Source organism: Passer domesticus, chromosome 21 (genome assembly GCF_036417665.1).
Source record: "Passer domesticus isolate bPasDom1 chromosome 21, bPasDom1.hap1, whole genome shotgun sequence".
NCBI lineage: Eukaryota > Metazoa > Chordata > Aves > Passeriformes > Passeridae > Passer > Passer domesticus.
Genome location: NC_087494.1, coordinates 5,572,616 through 5,594,354, shown reverse-complemented (window position 1 = coordinate 5,594,354; position 21,739 = coordinate 5,572,616). Strand labels below are relative to the sequence as shown.

At 43.2% G+C, this 21,739-nt stretch overlaps 1 protein-coding gene across 8 annotated transcripts in view; it reads right to left on the bottom strand.

Moving 5' to 3' along the window:
• Window positions 1–21,739, bottom strand: part of CERS4 (ceramide synthase 4) — a 44,906-nt gene that overhangs the window by 22,937 nt on the left and 230 nt on the right. Inside the window, exons 1-2 of one of the 8 annotated variants that reach the window (XM_064396507.1) lie at window positions 18,930–18,967; window positions 1,145–1,318 (exon numbers count right to left, since the gene is read on the bottom strand). In XM_064396507.1, the coding sequence (XP_064252577.1) occupies window positions 1,145–1,318; window positions 18,930–18,952 (197 nt within the window). In that variant the 5' untranslated portion in view covers window positions 18,953–18,967. Of the gene's footprint in view, window positions 1–1,144; window positions 1,319–2,013; window positions 2,035–8,021; window positions 8,067–17,527; window positions 17,551–17,637; window positions 17,658–17,886; window positions 18,009–18,068; window positions 18,198–18,929; window positions 18,968–21,739 lie in introns of those variants that run through there. The other 7 variants (XM_064396510.1, XM_064396513.1, XM_064396509.1 and 4 more) reach the window with 7 other exon arrangements.

Sequence of the window (21,739 nt, the reverse complement as noted above, 5' to 3'; positions counted from 1 at the left end):
TCAAAAAAGAATGATAAAATGTTTTTTTAAATTGTCATTTTCCCCTCTTTCTAAACTTAAAACCACGGAAGATTTAAAATGATTACCTTTTCAGAGAGCTACTAAGAATACTGGGTTTTGAATATACTGAAAAAACACTTTAAAGTGTATTCAAAATCATGAAGGGGACTTGCGCTGCAGTATTAACAACAGTTAATGCTGTAGTAAATCTCAGTTTTCTACCAGCAAATCATGTGTCACCAGCAAATCATGGTCACATCAATACTGACCAAACTCATAAAGCAATGCCACCAGTTCAGGACTTTAATGATTAAACTCAAGAGTTAATGACACCTGCAGGACTTCTTGCTATACTTTTGTCATAAGGCCCAAATTTTCTATCCTGAAGTGTAATGTGTAAAACAGGCAAATGGTTCTGGCCAGAAAGATCCTTGAGTCACAGTAACTTCTTGTGCCAGCACTGGAGGATGATATCACAGACTTTGCAAAAAGCAGCCCCAAAAGCAGAATGAGAGGAGCAGAAATCCTGGCAGCCCAGCACTGAGGGGTCTGTAGCAACTTCAAGTCAGAGGAAGCAGCTACAAATGTGTGTCCCTGGCAGAGGAGAGTGGTGGCACTGCCAGCCCTGTGTGGGGGTCAGCACCACACACACCCCTGAGCCAGGCAGGGCTGATGCTGAGGCACAGGGCTCAGCCCAATCTGATGCATCTTGTTCAGGTTTGTCTATCAGGTGCAACACTCAGATCCCCATCACCCAAGATAAAGGAGACTTAACTGTGTGATGGAGTCTTAACATGATTTCTGCCACACTCAAGCCAGAAAGAGCAAGTAACATACAACACAAACCAGCAAAACACACACATAAACCTCATCTACACTAATCTGTTTAATGTGTACGAAGTCACAATGCTTGCAAATAGACCCTAAGGACAGGGTTTGTGGTCTACATTCAACAGACTTCTTTAGCCAGTATACAGGGCTGAAAAGAAGAAGCTGAAAAACGTATCTATGTCAGCAGACTTTGTGACATGGAGTTTCTGTGGACCTCTTCAGTCATGCATTGACACAGACAATAAAACCAGCTTTTGGACCCAAACTGCTCTTATTGCACCTAAGAAACCACAAACAGTATTAAATAACTTACCTTTCAAAGGCACATCGAATGACTACCAAGATTAAAGCAAAAGGGATACTGAGCAGGAGATGACGAGGCTGAGGGTAATGAGTGTCTTCAGATTCTTGCATGTCCTCCCAGGTGATTCCTGGGGGCAGCCAGAACTCGTGCTGCCACAGCCACTCATACAGTGAGCGAGCCATCCTGGAAGGAGGAGAGAGCAGAATGAAGTGAGCCCTGCACACAAGAAAACCTGTCAGCACAAGCCGGTGCAGCCAAGGAAGGATTACACCCCTGCTGAGGTGGCATCTGGCTGTGGAAGCAGAGCAGCTGTGGGACGCAGCACTGCCCAAGGAGCTGATAACCTGTTCACAGATCCTTATCATGCGCTTGGGAAATGTTGACTCCTGGCACCAAACCAAAACAGGGGTAAAATGGAGAAAAGTGCCTCAGAATTCAAGAGAGTATTAGTACCAAACTTCTCTGGTTCAGAGATTCCTCTCTACAGCTTGGTATTGTGGGAATGTGACAAGTCTGCTCTACTTTTTATGTATATATCCTTATTTTTCAGTTTTTGATCTTTTGTATTTATTTGTTTCTATTTACAGATTGTAATTCCATTATCTCTCTGTGTGTATGCATTATACTTATTATTCTGAGACTTAGACTTTGCCTTATAAAAGAAAAAAAAAATCTTTCTGCTTTGAATTATTAAGGAAGGTACTTCAGGTAAGAATTTTTGTGCTAGGTGGACTTTGTGCTGGGTTCTTAATGTAATTTTAAAGACTATGCTTGAATGTGGAACCTACATATATGATCAGTGAATTTAGCAGCAAAATGGAGAACAGAATGTTGATATGACAATTCAACACACAAATACTGTTTCTAGATAATTTTACCTCATACAGAAATATGAGCTGCACCACCCTCCAATTCAGGTTGCTCATTCTTAGCTGGTAACAACCAACATCCCAAACACAAGCTCTGAAGTCAGACTGTGCAGGCACAAAGAAGGAAATGGGAATGAAATGCCCATTGAGATAATCAGAACAGTGCACAGGAAATACCACCTTAGGAAACTAGGGAAAAAGCATACAATTTTAAGTGTCTGGCCCAAGTATTATAAAGCTTCTCTTCAAGCACACTCCCAAGGCCTGGCCTGTTTTCTGCAAGAACTGCCTATCAAATCAAAAATTAATCAGTCATTTTATTTTGAAGATATCTTTAATTCTGATGTAATTTCTCTATTAAACTCATTCTACAATTTTCGTGTCTGAGAGGTATTTTCTGAATCACAACTATGGAGTCATAGAATGGGTTAGGTTAGACAGGACCTTGAATCTCATTCCACCCCTGCCATGGCAGGGACACCTGTCACTGTCCCAGGCTGCTCCCAGCCCTGCCCAGCCTGGCCTTGGGCACTGCCAGGGATCCAGGGGCAGCCACAGCTGCTCTGGGCACCCCAAGCCAGGGCCTCATCACACCCATGGGGAAGAATTTCTTCTTAATATCTAATCTAAATCTACTGTCTCTCAGTTTGAAGGCATTCCTCCATGCCCTGTCCCTCCAAGCCCTTGTAAAAAGTATCTCTCCATCTTTCTTGCAGGCTCCCTTCAGGCACTGGTAGGAAATGTAACATCTTTTCTTGATTTGGACTTCACTATTTCCCTCAATGTGTCTTTTGATCTGACTACAACAGGGAAGAACAAGATGCTATTTCTTTAAATTTGACTAATTTCTCCTAGCACATGCACATCCAATTCAGTTTGAGGACAAAGCTGACTAAAAATATATGCGTAATTGATAGTAAGCGGATACAAACTTTCTAATCACTTATAGAAAAATATATATCATATATAGAAAGTAGGAAAAATTTCCCTTTTTCCCCAAAGAAAAAGGAAAACCATCTTATGAAAAATGCAGTCTTCACCTCCACCATGCACTGCCTGATTTCAGCTTTTCATAGTAAAACCCACAGCATAAAAATCCTCCTAAAAATCAATATATACTGAAGAACTGCAACCAAAAGAAGTGGAAGTATGGCTTCACTAGCACTGAAAAAAACATTCAAGTCTTTTACTAGAGTTCAGTTTGACAATAATCAACAATATTTTCTTTCTGGTGTAGCATCTGGGCCTCTGGAAACTGCAGGTTTGATACCACTTCCAGGCTGCTCTCCATTCCTTCTTCTAGTTCTTCTTCCAGATAATGCCTGTACAAAAACCATTGGCACACGAAATGGAGATAAACAGGGTTTATAGATTCTTCAAATCCTGTTTTAAGAGCCTGACAAGCAGGATGCAACAGTTTTTGAATTGCCTGCCAAGTTGAGTCTCTACAGCTCTCAGGGGCCTAGAGTATAACCTGCCTGTCCCCACCAAGGCTGTTTGGAGGTGGGAACATTTGCTACTGTTCCTCTGGCAGGGCTGTAGGATCCTTTAGGACAGTTCCCTTCCTTTGCCTTTAGTGCTCCAGCAAAAACACCTGAAGCCAGGACCATGGAGGCTGGTGACGGCTCGCTGGTGACAGAGCTAGCTGAAGCACACACACACACCTGCCAGAAAAATCTTTTCAGAAGATTTCTGCTCAGTAAACATGCTACTCACCAGTACAGCTCCACTTGGGTGACACAGCCCTGTGCCCATGGGACAGCATGGCTGTGCTGAACCCCCAAGCCTTGGTGAACCATTTTTTCAGAATGTCCCCAAACTTCCTACAGACTGTGTAAATCCAGGTTTCTCCATAAAAAGTCTACATTTTTAGAGAAGAATGTGTTTGTGTAGAAGCAAACTGTATGTGGGCTTAGCCTACGATGAATTCAACATCTTGTCACCACGAAGCATGGTGACACTACACAAAAACAACTTGTGCACTTCAGACAGCAATGGATACCAGCCTGAAGAGCCAGATAACCAAGGTGAGGTGCCTGAATTGCAACAACTTTACAGGCATTGAACATACCAACCTCAAAATGTTGGTAAACTTTCTCAGCTGTTAAAAATCTCAGCTCTAGTTGGGAAAAGCATTAGGAATACCTAGGACAACTCCAGGGAGAAATTACACTTCCTCCTTGGCTCAGCTCTTCAAAAAACATTTCTTCAGTAGGTTTTCCCACTGTGAAGACTTCTTTTCCTCAGACGGCCTGCTGAGGAAAGCTGCCATCACAGCCAGCTTTGCAGCTACACAATCCCACATTTTTCCTCCAGAACTGTGTATATCTGGCAACAACACAAAACCACACTTGACAGAGAACAGCAGCTGAACTCCACTGAGGACTCTCTGTCCTCAGAGAATACAAAATAGATGTCCAGTCTGCTTAGGGGGGATATATAGATTCAGTGGCCTAAGGAAGCAAATAGCCAGTACCTAATTGACTCTCATGTGCCAAACACAGATAGCCAGGATCACCCTCATGGAATATTTCTTCATCTTTGCAGCAGTCTTTACACATTGCATAAAATACAGAACAAAAAATACAAAAAAAACCCAAAAATACAGAAAAGGATACTATATGAAGCAACACATATATCTTTTGCAATTTATACAGGTCAAGTTCTCAAGGCTACTGGAAAGCTGAAGACAATGGTGTGTCTAAAAGGCCCTTTGAGCACCCACAGAGAAGTGTAAGCGGGCCCATTTCTTTCTCAGAAGTTTTTTACACCTCACATAGCATCTGTGCTGCGCTGTAGCTTTGTAACGTGCAGAACCAAGCCCTTCAGCTCTGAACACAGGACTAACAGAGAAATCCCCTCACACAGAGCTCAGCAAGAACAGGGACAACAAATGACAGTGGGAAACACCTGACAGAGCAACAGAAGGACTTCACGAACAGCCAACAAAATAGTAAATGCTGAAAGAACAGCTTTAGGTTGGTTGTAGAAAGGTACATGTAAGGATGAAATCAAAACCAGAGAAGTATCACAGCTACACCGTGGGGTAAGGGAGGACAAGGCTTTGGCACTTCCCAAGCCCATAGTGCACCAAGAGGAGATTGGCAAAGTGGATTTCACTGAGCTCCTCTGAGTGACACAGCCAGAAGGTCTTGAAGCAACTCGACTCTGCAGCCGTGGCCCCATCCACTGTATTTACTTTGTTGAATCTTGCCTTTCCTGGTGCTGCTTGTTTTTTTGTTCTTGTGAACACAGTGGTTTCGTGTGAATCCTCAGCATTACAAAGGTCTCTGCTGTTGGGCTTGCTGAGCTGCTCCAAGGAGAGCAGGAACTGCTGCATCTGCAGTGCCTGCAGCACAGCAGCACAGCAGGGTCCCCACCTGGAGCCACACAACACCACTGCACTTCACCCTGCAGGGCCAGGTCTATGCTTGGTTTTGCTTTCGAAGCAGAACTGTTTGAGAAGAAGCAGGGCATCCAGCTGAAGATGAAGATCCATACTGCTTGTCTCACAGGTAAAATGGCTAAGCAGGTTTACCCAGGCAATGTTAACTGCTGCTTACATCTTCAAAGAGTTACTCTCTTGCTTCACTTACAGACTCCATTCCCAAGCAAAACATTAATATATAGGTACACAATATTCATGTAAATTTACATGTGTGAATATAGCAGATAAGGGTGGAGACGAAACAGACAGAAACAGCTTACACATCTTGGAAAGAACTGGCTACAGAGGCCTTCAAGTGCTCAATTACAGCAGACATGGTCCATTGTCTGCAGGTGGATTATACAGGTTTGTGGGTGAACCATGCCAAAGGTACAAACATCCCTGCAGTGGCTCTGGGCCAAGCCATTTAGGTCAGCCAAGTCTTATTAGTTTAAGTGCAGGATCATGTTAATGTCCAGGCTGCGAGAGCAGTGCAGGGATTCCTGCAGCAGCCTTCCTGGTAGGGCCAGTTTTCCCAGGATACAACAATCCCCTGCAGCACAGCACTGCCACAGGGGAAATCTCTAGTTAATGGGGAAGCACACCACCACAGGGATGTGGTTATGCTGCTTCTTGAGTCAACTTGCTTTGTTTTTCTATGGGGTTAAGGCTAAAGAAAACCAAAAAAGCCTCCTCAGTCTTGATATGCTGGAGACCAAAATGGAGAGGGTTGCTCTATCTTCCCGAGAAACTGGGGTTAAGAAACAAAGTCCTCCATATAGTTCTAAAGGCTCCTGTTATCTCAGACGGGAAGAGCCATTGTGTTCCTGCCCTGCTCCGGTCCATATTGCCTACATTTGAGTTTCCATTGCCTACTATGCATTTGAACCTTTAACTCATTTTACTAAGAAATCAATTAGCCAAGAACTCCATAAGTAAATTCTCTCCTGATAGCTTTTCTAGGAAGTTTCTTGTTTGATATTTCCCATAATCCTGATGTCTTCAACTAAAACTACTTGTTAGACCTACCCAAGAGAAGTTACTAGTGTAGACATGAAAATTACTGTGTCTCTTTTAGGCAGAAATAAATACTTTTAACAAATAAAGCTCTGATTAACAGCACAGGCTATCTTTTGAACACCCGTATTATATTTAATATCTTAATCTCCATCTCCAAGGATTTTTCTTTTTTTAAACTTTCACACTAATGATCACAATACTGGTATTATAGTATTATAGTTCTAGGATAATTTTTGCCTTTTTTTTTTTGGTAAAATATTTTTTACATTTCTTCTAATATATATCAAGACTTGGTAAAATTTATAGATTAAAAAAATCACTAAAAATTTGGTAAAATTTATGGATAAAAAAATCTTTGCTCCAAAATTCTTAATTACATGTAGCATTATTTTCAGCATACTGAGACGGAGATTAGCTAGTTAGAGTCACTTGCCTGAAGGGAATACATTAAGCTTTTCAAATTTCACTTCAGTTTTGATATGTTCATTTCCATTTCCTCATTTCTGTTAGCCATCCTGGAGTCATACCTGCTTTCAGATATCGTCTTACTCAAACCAACATTTCCCCTGCCCAAGATCCCCTTTTTAACTATGTTTCTCTTGGTTCTTCACCATTTTAAGGCTTTTCTTATAATGTAAATTTAACCATGGATGGACAATGTCCAAGGGACTCAGCTGAAATTTATCAATTAAGAAAAATGCCGAAGAAGGTCCTCCCATGGAAACGAAAAAATATTTAAACCTTTCCATATAGTTCCAGTCCATGAACTACTTATTGACCTTAGCTCTCCTAGCATGCTTCCTCACCCTGTCAAAGTAACATTCCTACAGAACCCATCACCCTCTACACCTCCATTTCTTTGAACTTTTGCAGATTTTTACAAGCCTGCTTGCTCTGGCCATACCTGATGCAGAATCTCCAATCACATGTACAGGTTTTGGCATTAATCTCTTTTTACCTGCAGATAATTCTGCTATATTTCTCTAGTTACCCAGCCTTCTTATCTCTTTCTCTTGTGACTCTAGACACCTTTTTTCCTAATACTACAGCTTCTGGCAGAACCTCCATTTGTTTTTGAATGAAATAAGATGTTTCAACTCTGACCAGTAGCAAGAGAAATGAAACCACAACCTCCTTACCTTTGCAATCACCAACACTATGTTCTTCAGGCTCACCCTCCTCACCCAGACTCCATTCTCCATATCCTCTTTTTTGGAGGATAATTGAAAATTTGAAATTATTTGTGCAGCCTTGCTTCTCCACCAATGTCCAGCTACCCTCAACTTCCTAGCTTCTGGATGTTCTCGTCACTTAAATCTACCAAATTATTTCATGTCTGCTGTTTACACAAGAATAAATTCATTTTCCAAGTCATGTGCTGCCCTGTTCAAAGGCCAAAATTTTCATGTACACCATCTTTTGGGAGAGCTCTGTTCCAGAAAAACCTTAAAATGCCCAATCAAATATTTGAAACTGCAAATAAATGTTCCACAATAGACAAAGTTGCTCACTAAGATCTGCAGAGAACATCTTCCTCACCCAGCATAAATGACATACTAACCTCCCATACCTTATGCTCCACTTGCCAGCTCCTTCCCTGCTGGGCTGCTCTGCCTGCGAGTGCCTGGCTGCGAGCAGGCTGCAGGTCTGACCCACAGCACGGCTTGCAGCTGATGTCACTCACCACGTCAGAATGCAAATCAGATAGCTCTTCTCATTCACTCATCCCTCACTGAGGGGAATGAGTACAACTTCCTGGTTTTGCCAGTGAAAAACAAGCATTAGTTTATTCAGCTAAAAACAAGGCCAGAAAAGCCCACAAATACCTCTGGCTTCACCGTGTCTTTGGTCAATAGGTGCTCAGAGCATTGTGCCCAAATTTTTCTTAGCCTCTCTCTTGCTACCAATGCACTTTCAGAAGCTGCTTTGGGCGCTCTTCACATCCCTCACTCCAGCTGAACTTTAGATTTCCTACCTGCATCCTTCTTTCCCCAGGCAATATTTCTATATTGCTCTTGGCTATTCATACCACTCCCATCTTCCTGATGCTTCCTGCTTGTGTTTGAGCTCAAACAACAGTTCCATGCTCATGCTCGTTTGCCTCCCACCATGTTTGTTTGTCTTCTTGCACGTTGGAAGGACTACACGTGCTTGGATCTGGCTGTCCTGGAAGATCAGCACCTTTACCTGCCAGGAGAGTCTCCCATGAACTCCTGACAAGTAGACCCCAAGACGGTAGATTAAAATTTTGGAATACCACAGCTGTTTCTGCCATATTTTTCCTCCAAGAACCTGGAGATACTTCCCTACTAATGCTGCAAAAAACATGGGCTGAACTGCAGCACTCATCAAACTAGTCTGAAAAACAAAGTGCTGTATTGAATTATCAGGGTAAAAGCAACAGAGACAAAAGCTGAAGACCTTTGCTGTTTGGCTGGTACCTAGTTCCTGGCTGAATTATTAAATAAAGTAACATTCCTGTTACATGCTAACATGAAGTAACATGCCTTCCAAGGGCAGAGTGAGGTAACATAAACCTTGTTGTCCTGACACTTGGGAACAATGTTCTGCTACTGAACATTAACTGTACAAACTGTACAGTTACAGAACTGTACAAACAAGCAAAAACAAAACAAAAAAGTCAGTGAAAAACCACAGGAGACTGCATACCGATTGTCTGGCCACATCACTGTGCAGAAAGCTACAGACCATATTAAAGTTTAGTAAGAACATCAGATACCACTGGAGTAAAGCAACTGAGGCACTCAAAGCACCAGCTACATCTCCACAAAACACACAGTCTCAGACCTATGTGTGTTTCTCAAGAGTGCAAATGTAAAATATTAGAAGGAGGTACCTATAAACCCCAAATGAGCTACTTTTCAATTGTTTTGCATTTTTTGCTTCATTCTTTCTCCTGACATCTGCTATTTCCTCCAGTCTCACTGTAGAAACAGCCGTCTCCATCTGACATCACTTGAGAGAATTGAGGAAGAAAATCAAGTTGTTTGCCTCAGGCCACAGTGAGCTAAGAAGTCAGGTTGGAAGATCACTCAAAGAATCAAGAGGGAGGTTACTTCTAGAACTGCTCACCTGTTCTTTAAATTTATCAGTATCAAAGAAAGAGTCAGGCAATCTTAATGAGATCATGTCCTTCAATCTGAATTAAGAGACAGTAAAAACTGCCAAAAAGCCTCTAAATAGAAATGCTATTTATCCACAAAGACTGTACCAACAAGCAGTTCATACACCAATAGAAGCCTTTTGACAGGTTTTGGAAGAGAAAGGCACAAAAAGGAATCACACTGTGAGAATACACACTGAATATGGCTCAAGACTTTAGCCTGGGCAACAATAACTTTGGGAGAAACTCTTCCAAAGGCAAGTTCTGGCCTTACAACCCACTTTATGTGCAGGGTTGTTCAGATGCTGGAGGAGTAAAAAATACTTGTCCAGATCATTCATGACAATACATACTCCTGACACTTTTTCTACTATCAACAGCAATCACTCAACTGATTATCACTAACCCTGTTAATCAACAAACACATACCAGGCCTTAAAAAGTTTAATTCTAACTTAAAAATACAGAATAACAAAAAGCAGGTAGTAGGTGCAAGCTTCCAAGCCATACTCAAGTCACATTAAAATACCAACACAGCTCTCAATTACACCTCTTTCCTACAAGCTCAGGGAACAGTGCAATGCTTCTCCAATGCATTACCTGACTCTCCAGCCCTTTTGAAGCATAAAAATTCCTAAATAATCGTACTGTTGTGGTCTGATGGCCCTCTCTTCACCTGTCCTCTAAGAATCACCCTTGGCAAGCCCTTCTGGTCCCTTCCAGGACAGCTCCTCTTCTTCTGTCCTTTTGCCCTCAGCCACACTCCAGGTTCCACAGCCTGTGCAGCCCTCAGAAGCATTTCATCCATAGCTTCACCTACATTTCCTACTTCCCTGCAGCCCAAAGTGTCACCATTGCTCCTAATTCATAGTCAAGCCCTACAGTGAATCAAGCACTTTTATCCTTCTTTCTCTCCCAGCCAGGCCATTTCCCCAGTCAAGTTTTCTAATGCATCACACCAGCACCTCTGAGCATCCCCCTCAGTGCTGAACTCCTGAACAGCCAATGTTGGGTCACAACAAGAGAACCTGCTGTGTTAAATAAGGAGGCCTAAGGGACCGATCTCTGCCATAGACCTTCAAAGATCAAACAGCAAAGTGGAACTGGATCATCTCGAATGCCAACATAGATTAGAAAAGTGCTTACCTATCAACTGGGATTAATCTGTTGCATGATGTTGAGGGAGGCATCCTGTACTACAATGCAGTACACCTACACACACACCGAATGACTTTTCACACAACCCTCACTTTCCTCCCTCATGCAGGAAACACACAGGCTTTAATTACTTTCTATGAGTTGGTTTTAAATTTCAGTATCAACAGTTCCATCAGTCTCCCAGGTATTTGTTCCTGCAAACTCCCCAGCCTGTTCCAAAGCTTAGGGGGAAAAAAAAAATTAATTATGCTAAAATTAAGATTCTTTTAAATTATACTCCTACCCGTAAAACTAGTACATGCTTTCATGATTTTTCATTTCAAAACACAAAACTTAAAACCTTATCTGAGAACATCTACATTCCCATCATTACTGCAAAAGCAAAATATTTCAAAAACATTGAGACAGCAACTGATAGAAAGATTTCCCTTTCTCCAAGATTAAGAGCATTGGGAGTCACTTTTCACAAGCATTACTGCTTAATGAGTAATGCAATCTATCACATGATGATGTTCATTGAAAAACAAATGTGAATATGAATTATTCTTCATTAGCACAGATAACTTAAAAGCTCTGTGATAGGAGCAGCCTACAACCAGAATGTAAAACTCCAGTTGTTTCCACAGGCATTGTGCTCTCTGCTGGAAGGTGCCTAAGATGGAGAGAACCTGCCCTCATTGGAGCTTTACCCATTACATAAACAAATCACTACAGGATGCATTCCTTGTCAAGATTTGAAGGCTGCAACCATACTGTGCTATTTATCCAGCAACTCTGGCATTATGGAATGGCTTAACTACATGCGCAGTGGGACCCTTTCAATGAGTGATCCTGCTGCACACAGACAGGGCTGTGAAAAATGCATATTATATGTCTGGCTTTTCACAAATATTAAAATGAATACTATATGTGTTATGTTGCAAAGTTATGTTGTCTTAATCCTTTTTTGGTAGTGCTACACTAATCTTTTTAAGTGGTGTAGTGAATATAGTTTTAGATACAGAAACTATGTGATGTAAGATACTTTTTCTAACTAGACACCAAAGAACTCAGGAAAAGAATTATTGTCTCCTTAGTGGGGAGAACCAGACTTCGAGGGATACCAAAATAATTTATTTACAAGATGAGGGAAGACGTTGACAATAACCAGAAAACACCCTTTGCTTGAAAAGAATGCTTGCATCATGTATGAGATATATGAATATGCAACAGGCTATTGCTTTTAAGAATTAATCCTTTGTTAGCAAAGTGTGTTCTGTAGCGGAACAGAACACCCAGACATCTATAATTCTTTGCTTTTTTATTGTCCTTTTTTGTCCTAACTGTAATTGTCCAAACTCTTACTACTCTAATTTGTATTACTATTTTTATAACTATTTTATTACTATTAAACCTTTAAAATTTTAAAACAAGTGATTGGCGTTTTTCACAGGGCTCACTGGGATTGCTCAGCCCTGGGTCCTCCTGCTCTTCTGACGAACATGGTCACTCCTCAAGCTGGACTCACCCTCCTGCTCTGCCGAGGAGCCCTGTGTTTGCTGAACATCTGAGAGAGAACTCTGACACCCCATTTATTCCTCCCTGGGCCAATTCCTCAGCAGAACAGACACTAATTTACCTCACTGCAGCCGTCCTGCCCTGCCCGAGCCGACACCATCACGGCTGCGGAGGGTGAGGACCCCGGCCCAGCCAGAGGGACCCCCCTGCACCCCACGGCACAGCCCTGACTCACGCTGGCTGGGCTCAGGGTTTGTTTTTAAAATACTCAAACTGAGGGCCACTTTCCTCTTGCTTCAGCTCACCACAAGTAGCTTTGCAAGAAAAGTCACACAGAAGTGATTATTTGGGGAATTCTGCTTTCATGCTTTTAATTCAATATCCTCTCTAAACAGAAAAATTCCTCTGATCTTCTTTTTTGAAAACATTAAACACAAACGCTGACAATTCATCTTTAAAGCCCTGCAGGAGGATCTTTCAAATATGTATGAAGACAGACAGATGAACAACAGGGAAGCTGTTGTCCCAAAAACTAGTATAGTACCTCAGGGATAAAAATAACACTGCTCATTACAAACAAAATAACGTGAACACAGTCTGTAGTTTACCTCTTTCACAATTTATTTTTCCTTATCTGTTTTGAGTCAAAGCCTTGGCATTTGTTGGGCTGGAAGGCATATGCCATAACCTGTGACTACCAGTGCAGCAACCTCACAAAGAAAAGTATTTGAAGAATTTCTTTATTTTTGGAACTGACTTTTAAAACAAAGACACTAGTTCTGATCAAAACCAGTTTCGGTAAAAGGTGAATCAGTCCCAAAGTTTATGGAATTACTGCAGTCCTCTTTGAACGCATTTCCTATTTTCCAAATAAAACTCCTGAATTAATTAAAACTAAAGCATATTGGAAAAGGAGTGGGGAACATGCACTGGGCTCTTGACATTGCTAATTCTGGACAAACCTGATGAGGTATACTCATTAGTAAAGGTGAAAACACTATAAAAACAACCCCCAGCAAAACAACCTCAAGTGGACTTTCAAAACTGGGGAAACGATGACTTTTTTTTCTTTTTACTTAAGAAGAACCTGCTATAGAACACCAGTAGAATTAAATATGAAACCATCAATACAGATATACTAAAGGCAAATACATGCATATAGCAGAGACCCACAATAAAATGCAAACCTTTATTTGAATGAGGAGGGTGGCTAAGGGCACAGAACAGACTTGCAGACACCTAGTTAAGGTGAAAAACACCCCACAGCCAGGTCAGTGTGTGAGACCAGGAGCAGAGTCACCCCACAAGCAGGCCCAAGGACAGGAGCTCTGCCAACACCTGTGGTGGCCAGGGTGCATCCAGTGGAGAACAGCACTTTGCATCCCCAGCCCTTCATGGCAGCTTCACAGCAGGCCCAGTCTGGGCTGGTAGCAGCTCCTGGAACTCATGCAGAACCAGAACCTGCACTGGGCATTCCCCTGCTGGGCTGGGGGCAGTGACAGCTCCTGGCAGAGGCTCCCCTACAGCTCCTCTCAGGTGTAACTCCAGGTCTAGGGACTCCATGAGCTGCAGCTTCCACAACAGAACCTGCAGTGTGTGGCACTGCAATGAAACAGCACTGGAAACGTGTAAACTCTACACCTGCAACAGACTCCACTGAAGTGTTCAATTACTCAATTAATATTAACTAGAACGAAAGTAATTAATTTTACTAGTAAGAAATAATTACAAGATTTTGGCTTCCTAAAGAGCAATCTATTTTTAAGTAAGCCTTTTGACTTCTGCTTTTCCTTTACATGAAAGCGTGACTTTTCTCCTGCAGAGAAGAGACCTGCAACAGACATTAGAAATACAAGCAGGACATAAAACACAAAACACAATAAACAATTCTGACTCCAGAAATCTCATTACACTTTTGTTCTTATCAACAGGCTCTAAATTCACAGTTAAAGTGGAGTCAGTTCAAAACTGCATGCCCCTCAGTTCAACTGCACCCCCACTGGATTTTAGTGTGAACTTGTTATGTCATAGTAATGTCTGGATACATCCAATGAGTCTAAATTTATTAAACAAATGTGATTTCTCAGAAAATGTTGTGATATAATGACTCATTTCAAAGCATTTCAAAGAAGAAGTACATGTTACTTACACCCCACAGTACAGAAAATCAAGATGGACTGTTTGTTCTGACTTGTGCATGTCAGTTCTTTCATGTTCTATAATCTCCTTTCTTCTAAGTTTGTTTTTACCTGAACAAAGCCTAAGACTGGAGGACCACAGTGGGAAAAGAAACAGATGTGCTTCCTTTAAGATTATATCAGTGGGTGGAGAGATCCACTACAGTCCTTAAAATGAAACTGCTGCTCTTTCCAGCATGAAGATCCCCCTGCTGAGAGAGGCTCCTCACAACTGAGAGCCAGTGTAAACCAACAGAGCCATCAAAGACTGGACCCTGGCCTCCACCCGTTCCTGGCCAGCTCGCCCACATCACTGCCACCACCCTGCCATGCTCAACTCAGGAATTTGTGAGGCTTCACAGAGAACCAGCTCGAGAAACAGATTTGGGTTTAAACCAAACGTTTTTTGTTTGTACTCAAGGGTGATTTTAGCCCATGCCAGTTCCTCAGTGCAATTCACTTCCTGGCTTCAAAATCATTTGTGCAGGCTCAATGCAAGGTGTAAGGTGAAATGACAAGTGGCCTGGACCTGGCAAAGGTGCACTGCTCTCTACAGAAACACAGCTCAAGCTAATGAAACTGCACCTCTGCTGAGCTCCAAATGCCCACCTGCTACAACATACCTGGAAATACCTGGATTCATATCATCAAGTTCTTACTGACCTTTGCAAAAGGAACTGAAAAAACAGAAAAAAACCCAAACCAACAGCAACAACATAAACAACAACAACAAAAAAACACAAACAAACAAAAAACCCAAACAAACAAAAAAACACCAAACAAACAAAAAACCCCAAAAAAACCCAAAAAACCCCATAAAAACAAAACAACAACAAAAAAAGAAAAAAAAAGAAAAAAACAAAACAAAACAAAAAAACCCCCAGATAGTTAAGCCTAAATATGTGATAGATGCAACCCCAAGCCATTTCTGGGCGTACATACACAGCTGTTGGGACCCTCTGCATCATGTCACACCAAATACCATGCCTGTATTTTTCTCCTATTTCTCTCAGGAGTGACTTACAGGCTGATAGAACTATCCCCTACTCATCTTAGACCTGAAAATGTAGTGTACAATAACATTCTAGCTGCATTTCACCCTCTTGCAGAGAAATTTGCTATGAATTAGGATCTGAAGATTCCCTGAGGAATCTTTCATTTACAACAACTGCTTCCAAAGTCTCGACAAATCATGGTGACCTTGGCAGGTGGCAACCCAGCTGCTACAGCTCAGCTGTCAGGCCCCTCAATGTGCTGCAAGCACTGGTCACAAACCCAACTCGTGTACTAGTTCTGTGCACAGTGCTCTCAAAAAAGAGAAGTCCCATGGACTTCCACCTTGGAACTGCCTTGGAAGCAAAGGAGACAAGCTCAGGCGTGCACCCAGATGGCTGGAGCCTTGTCACCCGTAGCTGCATTGACTAAACACTCCTTTACCACACTTTTCACAAGCAGAATTAGCAGCTTTGCAGTTTGACTTTTGTGTATTAAGCCCACATAAGCCACTTCCTAGAATAATGCTAAAATAAGTGATCTAAAAAGGCTTTCACTTCCTTCCATGGCCTGTAAAGTATTGTTCTCTGCCATAAACATGTCAGAAAAGAAAAATTTGGATAACACTATGAGCCTGAAAGCAATCTCCCCCGCAAAAGCTCTGCAGGGAAGAGTCTAGAGTATTATAAAAGCTAGAGCTAAAATGGAAAATAAAAATCTCTTGTTATATATCTCAAAGAACAGAAAGCAGTTGGACTTTCCTGACACCTTTTTGCTTCTTGAGCCTTCTTGGGCTCATGAAGGATTCTCATTCATCAAGGATTCTCATTAGCTGTCTGTCAGAAAAAATACTAGTTGCAGAAATGCCTGATTTAGTTATTTTTGTGTTTATTGGACACTGCCAGGTTTATATAAGATTGTCTGTTGTCAAGATATTGACTTTCCAGAGTTCATGCTCTCCTTCAGGTCTGACATCATTTAAGTTCTGCATTCAAAAGGACGTCAGAAACTGTAAGTAGTGTTTAAAAACCCAATGAAAATGCACTCCATCAATCTGATGACATCAGGAAGTGAAGGAAAAAAGCTCCATCATAAGGAGAAGCTTTAAAAAGAAGCCTTCATTAACTCTATTTTGACAAAAAAGCATACACCAGGAAACTAAACTTTGAAGCCTGTGAGGATGCCTGCACGGGTACACAATGGTGGGCCTTTGGAGTTCAGACAGGCTGGTGTCCCCAGACAGACTTGGGAAGCAAGAGCAGATAGTTGGGACATCCTCAAGCACCACTCATCTCTCATTTGGCAAGGCAGGGGCTTCCCAGACACTGTCCAACAACATGGGAAAAGGACACCCACTCAGATGAGTTTTTTATTTTGATTAGAGCTGAAATCCTTAAGCCCAACATGAAAGGTTGGCAACATGAATCTAATCTTTGCCACATGTGAACAGAAGAGCCAAATCTCTTGTAGTTACTGATGTGACAGACAGCAAAAATAAACCCATTTTTGTGGATTTTGGTAGACTATAACAAAAGAAAAGGACAATAATAATTTTTCATTGCAGGTGTTTACTCTCCTTCCTGTCTGGAAGCAGTTGTCAAGCTGTGATGTCTCTACTCTACTTTATCTCCTTAACATAACTCTGACATTAGATGGGAATTAGATTAAGAAAATTAATATTATATGCAAATTTCAACAGATTTTAACAGCTAATAAGCCTCAGCAACTTTGATTCTCAGTAAAAAGCTCTTTTGGCTGCACTTTCCCATTTTAGCAGCTTCTTTGCTGCTCTGAACACAGGCATCTCACAAAGTCTTCTCTTTCAGTGTATGACCCCCAGGTAAAAAAAAAAAAAAAGTTTTGTCCTTTTTTTTTTCTTTTAAACAGAAATACAGAAAAAATTCCTCTGCATTTTCAAGCCTCATGGCTATCTTGATAAACTTGAGCTTGTAAATTCATTAATCACCAGCTGAGTCTCACCCCAGTTCTTACTGTGGCTGAAGGAGAGGTGGGTTCCTTCTGAGGACAAACATCACCACATGCATCCTCTCTCACACACCTTCCATCTGACTTTGACAAAGCTTACCTCACAAAACTCCATAGTACACTTTCAAAAGAAGGAATTACCTTTAAATGATGATAAACTGATATAGATAAAGATGCATTTTCCAATCTGGTGAGCTAAAATTCAGCTCTCAGACTGCAAATTAACACTGGTCTGCTTCAGAAACACTCACCTCATGCCCTGACACCTGACTTTACGCTTATCCCATTGCCATTACCGCCTAAAACCAACCAGCTGGTCTGGCTTTAAAGGATTCCAGAAGTGGAATTTGCTGTCAAATATCTGATTTGATGTTTTTGGCAACTCCACTCTAAAATTAGGGTTGGTTGGTTTGCTTGGTTGGGTTTTTGTCATTATCCCTACTTGAATTTTGATCATTCACAAATCTTTCTAAAACCAATTCAAAGCACAAACGAAATGCCTCAGCCTCTTGCCCAGCTTTGCCGTTATTTCCTTTGGGAAAAGTTTTCATTGCCAGCAAGAAACTCCTCCCTCAATTCCATCGTTTTTCATGCCACGGGGTAAAAGCGACACTCCCGCAGAGCCCGCGGCCGCGCTCCCCCGGCCCCGCTCGCCCCCGGCCCTCGCCCGCCGCCCGCTCACCTCCGACCTCCGACCGCCGGCCTCCCGCGCCGGGCGGCGCCGGCCCGGCCCGCCAGCGGCCCCTGCGCGCCCGGGCGGAGCAGCCGCGGCGGGCCCGGCCCTGCCCCGCTCCGCTCCCGGCCCTGCCCCGCTCCGCCCCGCTCCAGGCTCCGCTCCGCTCCCAGCACTGCCCCCCTCCGCTCCAGGCTCCGCTCCCCGCTCCGCTCCCGGCCCCGCTCCGCCCCGCTCCAGGCTCCGCTCCGCTCCCGGCCCCGCTCCCAGCACTGCCCCCCTCCGCTCCAGGCTCCGCTTCCCGCTCCGCTCCCGGCCCCGCTCCGCTCCCGGCCCCGTCCTGCCCGCCGGGCCCCGGCTCAGGGCCGCCTCGCGGGGAGACCTCGGCGAGGGGGACTCGGGGCTCCTTCAGAGAAATTGCAGCTGCTCTTCACACGGAGAACGGTGGTTAAAGTAATACATAGTATTTCAGTCGAAACAGGGAGAACGTGCTCCTTCTGTGGACCACGGCTTGGAATCAGTGCAGTACAGCTGTGTAGATTTTAAGGCCGGAAAAAAAAAACACCCTTAAGATGATCTATTCTGTCCTGTGTTACGTAGGCCAAAAAAAATTCCACTCCGTCATTCTTGCTCTCAAGCCTTGGGAGCACAGATCCTGTTGGCTGTTCCTGTGTTCTAATGCATTCTTGGAGCACTTAAGGCTGTTCCCATGTCTCACTGAAATACTGTCCATCAGCTCTTTCCTGCCAGACTTTTCTAAAGCTGTAGTCAGCACGGTTATGATGAGCATGGTTATAAATACCTTTGCAGACAGAAATGTGGACAATTTTAAAACAAGCACAGTGACTTGCTGCTCGTTTTCGTGCTTACCCATTTGAGTCCACCTGCTCCATTCCCACGAGGCGGTGCACGGTCCAGCTGCTGGCAAAGGCACGGCTTGTAAACAGTCTCTTTTACTGTAGCCAGGCTGCCACAGCGTATCAGAGAACTTAGCTGCACAAAGAACTGGGGCCCTGGAGTTACAATCCTGTCAGGAAACTCTGGCCATCTCAGAACATCTACACCTACAAACAGGTGGTCATCCACTATCTCCTTGTGTGGCACTACTGAAACCAACTTAAAGCAGTGCTTGATCTGCAATGCCTGTATTTATAAAGCCAGTTTTTCTGGGGCTGTTCCAAAGCCCACTGACGTGAACGAAAACTCCCACTAACTTCCAAAGGGTTGGCATTGAGCTTTCCACGAACAAAAGTATGTTTGTTTCTGTGTGTGCAATAGGTGGAACAAAACCATCTAAGACCCCTGGAGAAAAGGTGCTCAGGTGTTGTTTGCCTTTTATTTCCCTTGCGTTTACTTTGACTCTTTTAGTTACAGAGGTGTGACCCAAGTCCTCCCACTCAGAAGGACCCATCTGTGTCCTCACCAGAGGGTCCCCAGCACACAGAGCCACAGCAGCACCACTACCCAGCACAAACCTCCGCACAACAAAGCAGCTCAGAGCAGAGCCTTGCTCAGAAGTACTAACCCTGCATGCCTCAGCAGTCCATAATCATAAATCATGGTGAGGCTAGAATTACAAGTGCTGAATACTGCTACTCAATCCCTCTGCAGAGTGCTGCCTTCAAGCCATGAAAGATACCAGTTTTTTTGGGATTTGTACCTTGAGACATCCAAAGGGGTCTGAAGGACAAAGATGGGCACACAGTCTCTTATCTATCAGGTTTGTTCAATTCTTCATTAAACAATTAGGATATGAGATACTTAAAAATCACTTATAATTTCAGAATATGGACTGCTGAACCCTTGCTGGGTTAGTATTTATATGACAATATATTTATGAATATACACAGGTTTATAAAAATGTAGTCATTTATCCAGGAGATGCCCACTGTGAACAGGATGATAATGTGTTCAGAGGCAAACAAGTCCTCCAGTTAGAGTCCATGAGAATGTTACCCTCTGAAACCCTGTTCAGTGAGTCCAAATGAAGCTCTGAGTAAGCCTGATGGCCATTTTGTCTGTGAGCTCTGGGATGTGATGCTGGGCACTGGAAAAGCAGGAGGGTGATCTTTGCCAATGGGAACAGCACCCTCGAGTGGGAAAATTAAGCTCCTCCCAGTCAGCAGGACCTGATGTAAGCAAAATCAGTTCAGGCTGGAGAAGGCTCTAGGGAGACCTCAGAGCCCCTTTTAGTCCCTTAAGAGGCTCCAAGGGAACTTGGGAGGGAGTTTGGGCAAGGGCCTGGAGGGACAGGACACAGGGAATGGCTTCCACTGCCAGAGGGCAGGGTTAGATGGGATACTGGGAAAAATTATTCCCTGTGAGGATGGTGAGGCCTGGCACACTTTGCCCAGGAAAGCTGTGGCTGTCCCATCCCTGGAAGTGTTCAGGGCCAGGCTGCATGGGACTTGGAGCAACCTGGGATAGTGGAACCTGTCCCTGCCCATGGCAGGGGTGGGAATGAGGTGGATTTAAAGGTCCTTTCCAACCCAAGCCATTCTGTAATTCTGTGAAATTCCAAATGCAACTGAGCACTGGTACCCCCAGAGCTCGATGTGCCCAGGTCTGCAATGGTGAGTGAATGCTTGTGCCTGCTGTGGCACATGATCTGGGCAGAGCTGCTGGCCATTGCAGCCTTACAGGTCCATCTGCCCATCAGCAAATCTCACCTTGTGTGGATTCTTGCATTTAAGTCACTCTTGAGTTGTGACTCGCAAGAGTGACACTTCATCCTACTGTCTTATTCACGCACCTCTCCATCCTAATGAGGGTCCCAAAGCCATTATAACTCAAGACCAGGACACAGCTTGCTCACAGCACCAGATGTGGCATCATTTTGGCACTGGCTGTGGCCAGTGGGGCATTGGGTTTTACATTACTAAAGCAGAAGGAGTCTAGCAATTAAAAAAACTGTACAGCAGTAGTGGAATGGAATGTATGAGCCAGTGGTGCAGAGCCTGGATCTGTGAATGCCATCAAAGCCTGCACAGTACAGCAGCAAGAGCTTAGTTTTACTCACAGGACCTTTATAAATGAAATACTCTCCTAGAGAGAGTCCTTTGAACAGGTCTCTGCCATCTTAGTTACCCTAAAATGCAGAGTGGCTGGTGGGATTTAAAGAACATTCTTGGTTAGGAAAATTTGAAAATCTTCTAGGTCTCTTTCCATTTACCAATGGCTATTCTTGTAAAAGCAACGTCTTCTATGAATTTTCCAGAATAACAGCTCCTCTTTGAGGGTCAACACCATCTCAAGACATTCCTTTACTGCTGATCATACTATTGTCTAGGAAGATAACATGCAGCTTCCTGTTAACACCATTGTATGGATATTTTGGTGTATGTACTTTCCTTTTTCCCCCTTAGATAATCCTGAATGCTGTGCCATTTAGTTTATTCATTTGTTCAAGCCTGTTGCAGAATTTTTTGTTTGGGCTAAATCGGGTCCCCCTTATCTGTCTCTCAGCAGCTGTTTGCTACCTGGACTCTGCCCTAATCCTGCAGTGACAGGTGATGCCCATTGACACTCTCTTTCCCACTGGCACCCCCACCCCAATATTCCGACACTGGTTTCTGCTCTTACCGTGTCATTTGGTTTCTGAACCCAAATGTTTAGGGTCACAGAGGAACCTCAGATTCTCTGTGCAGAGACAGCACATCCCCCATCCCACACCTATTGCT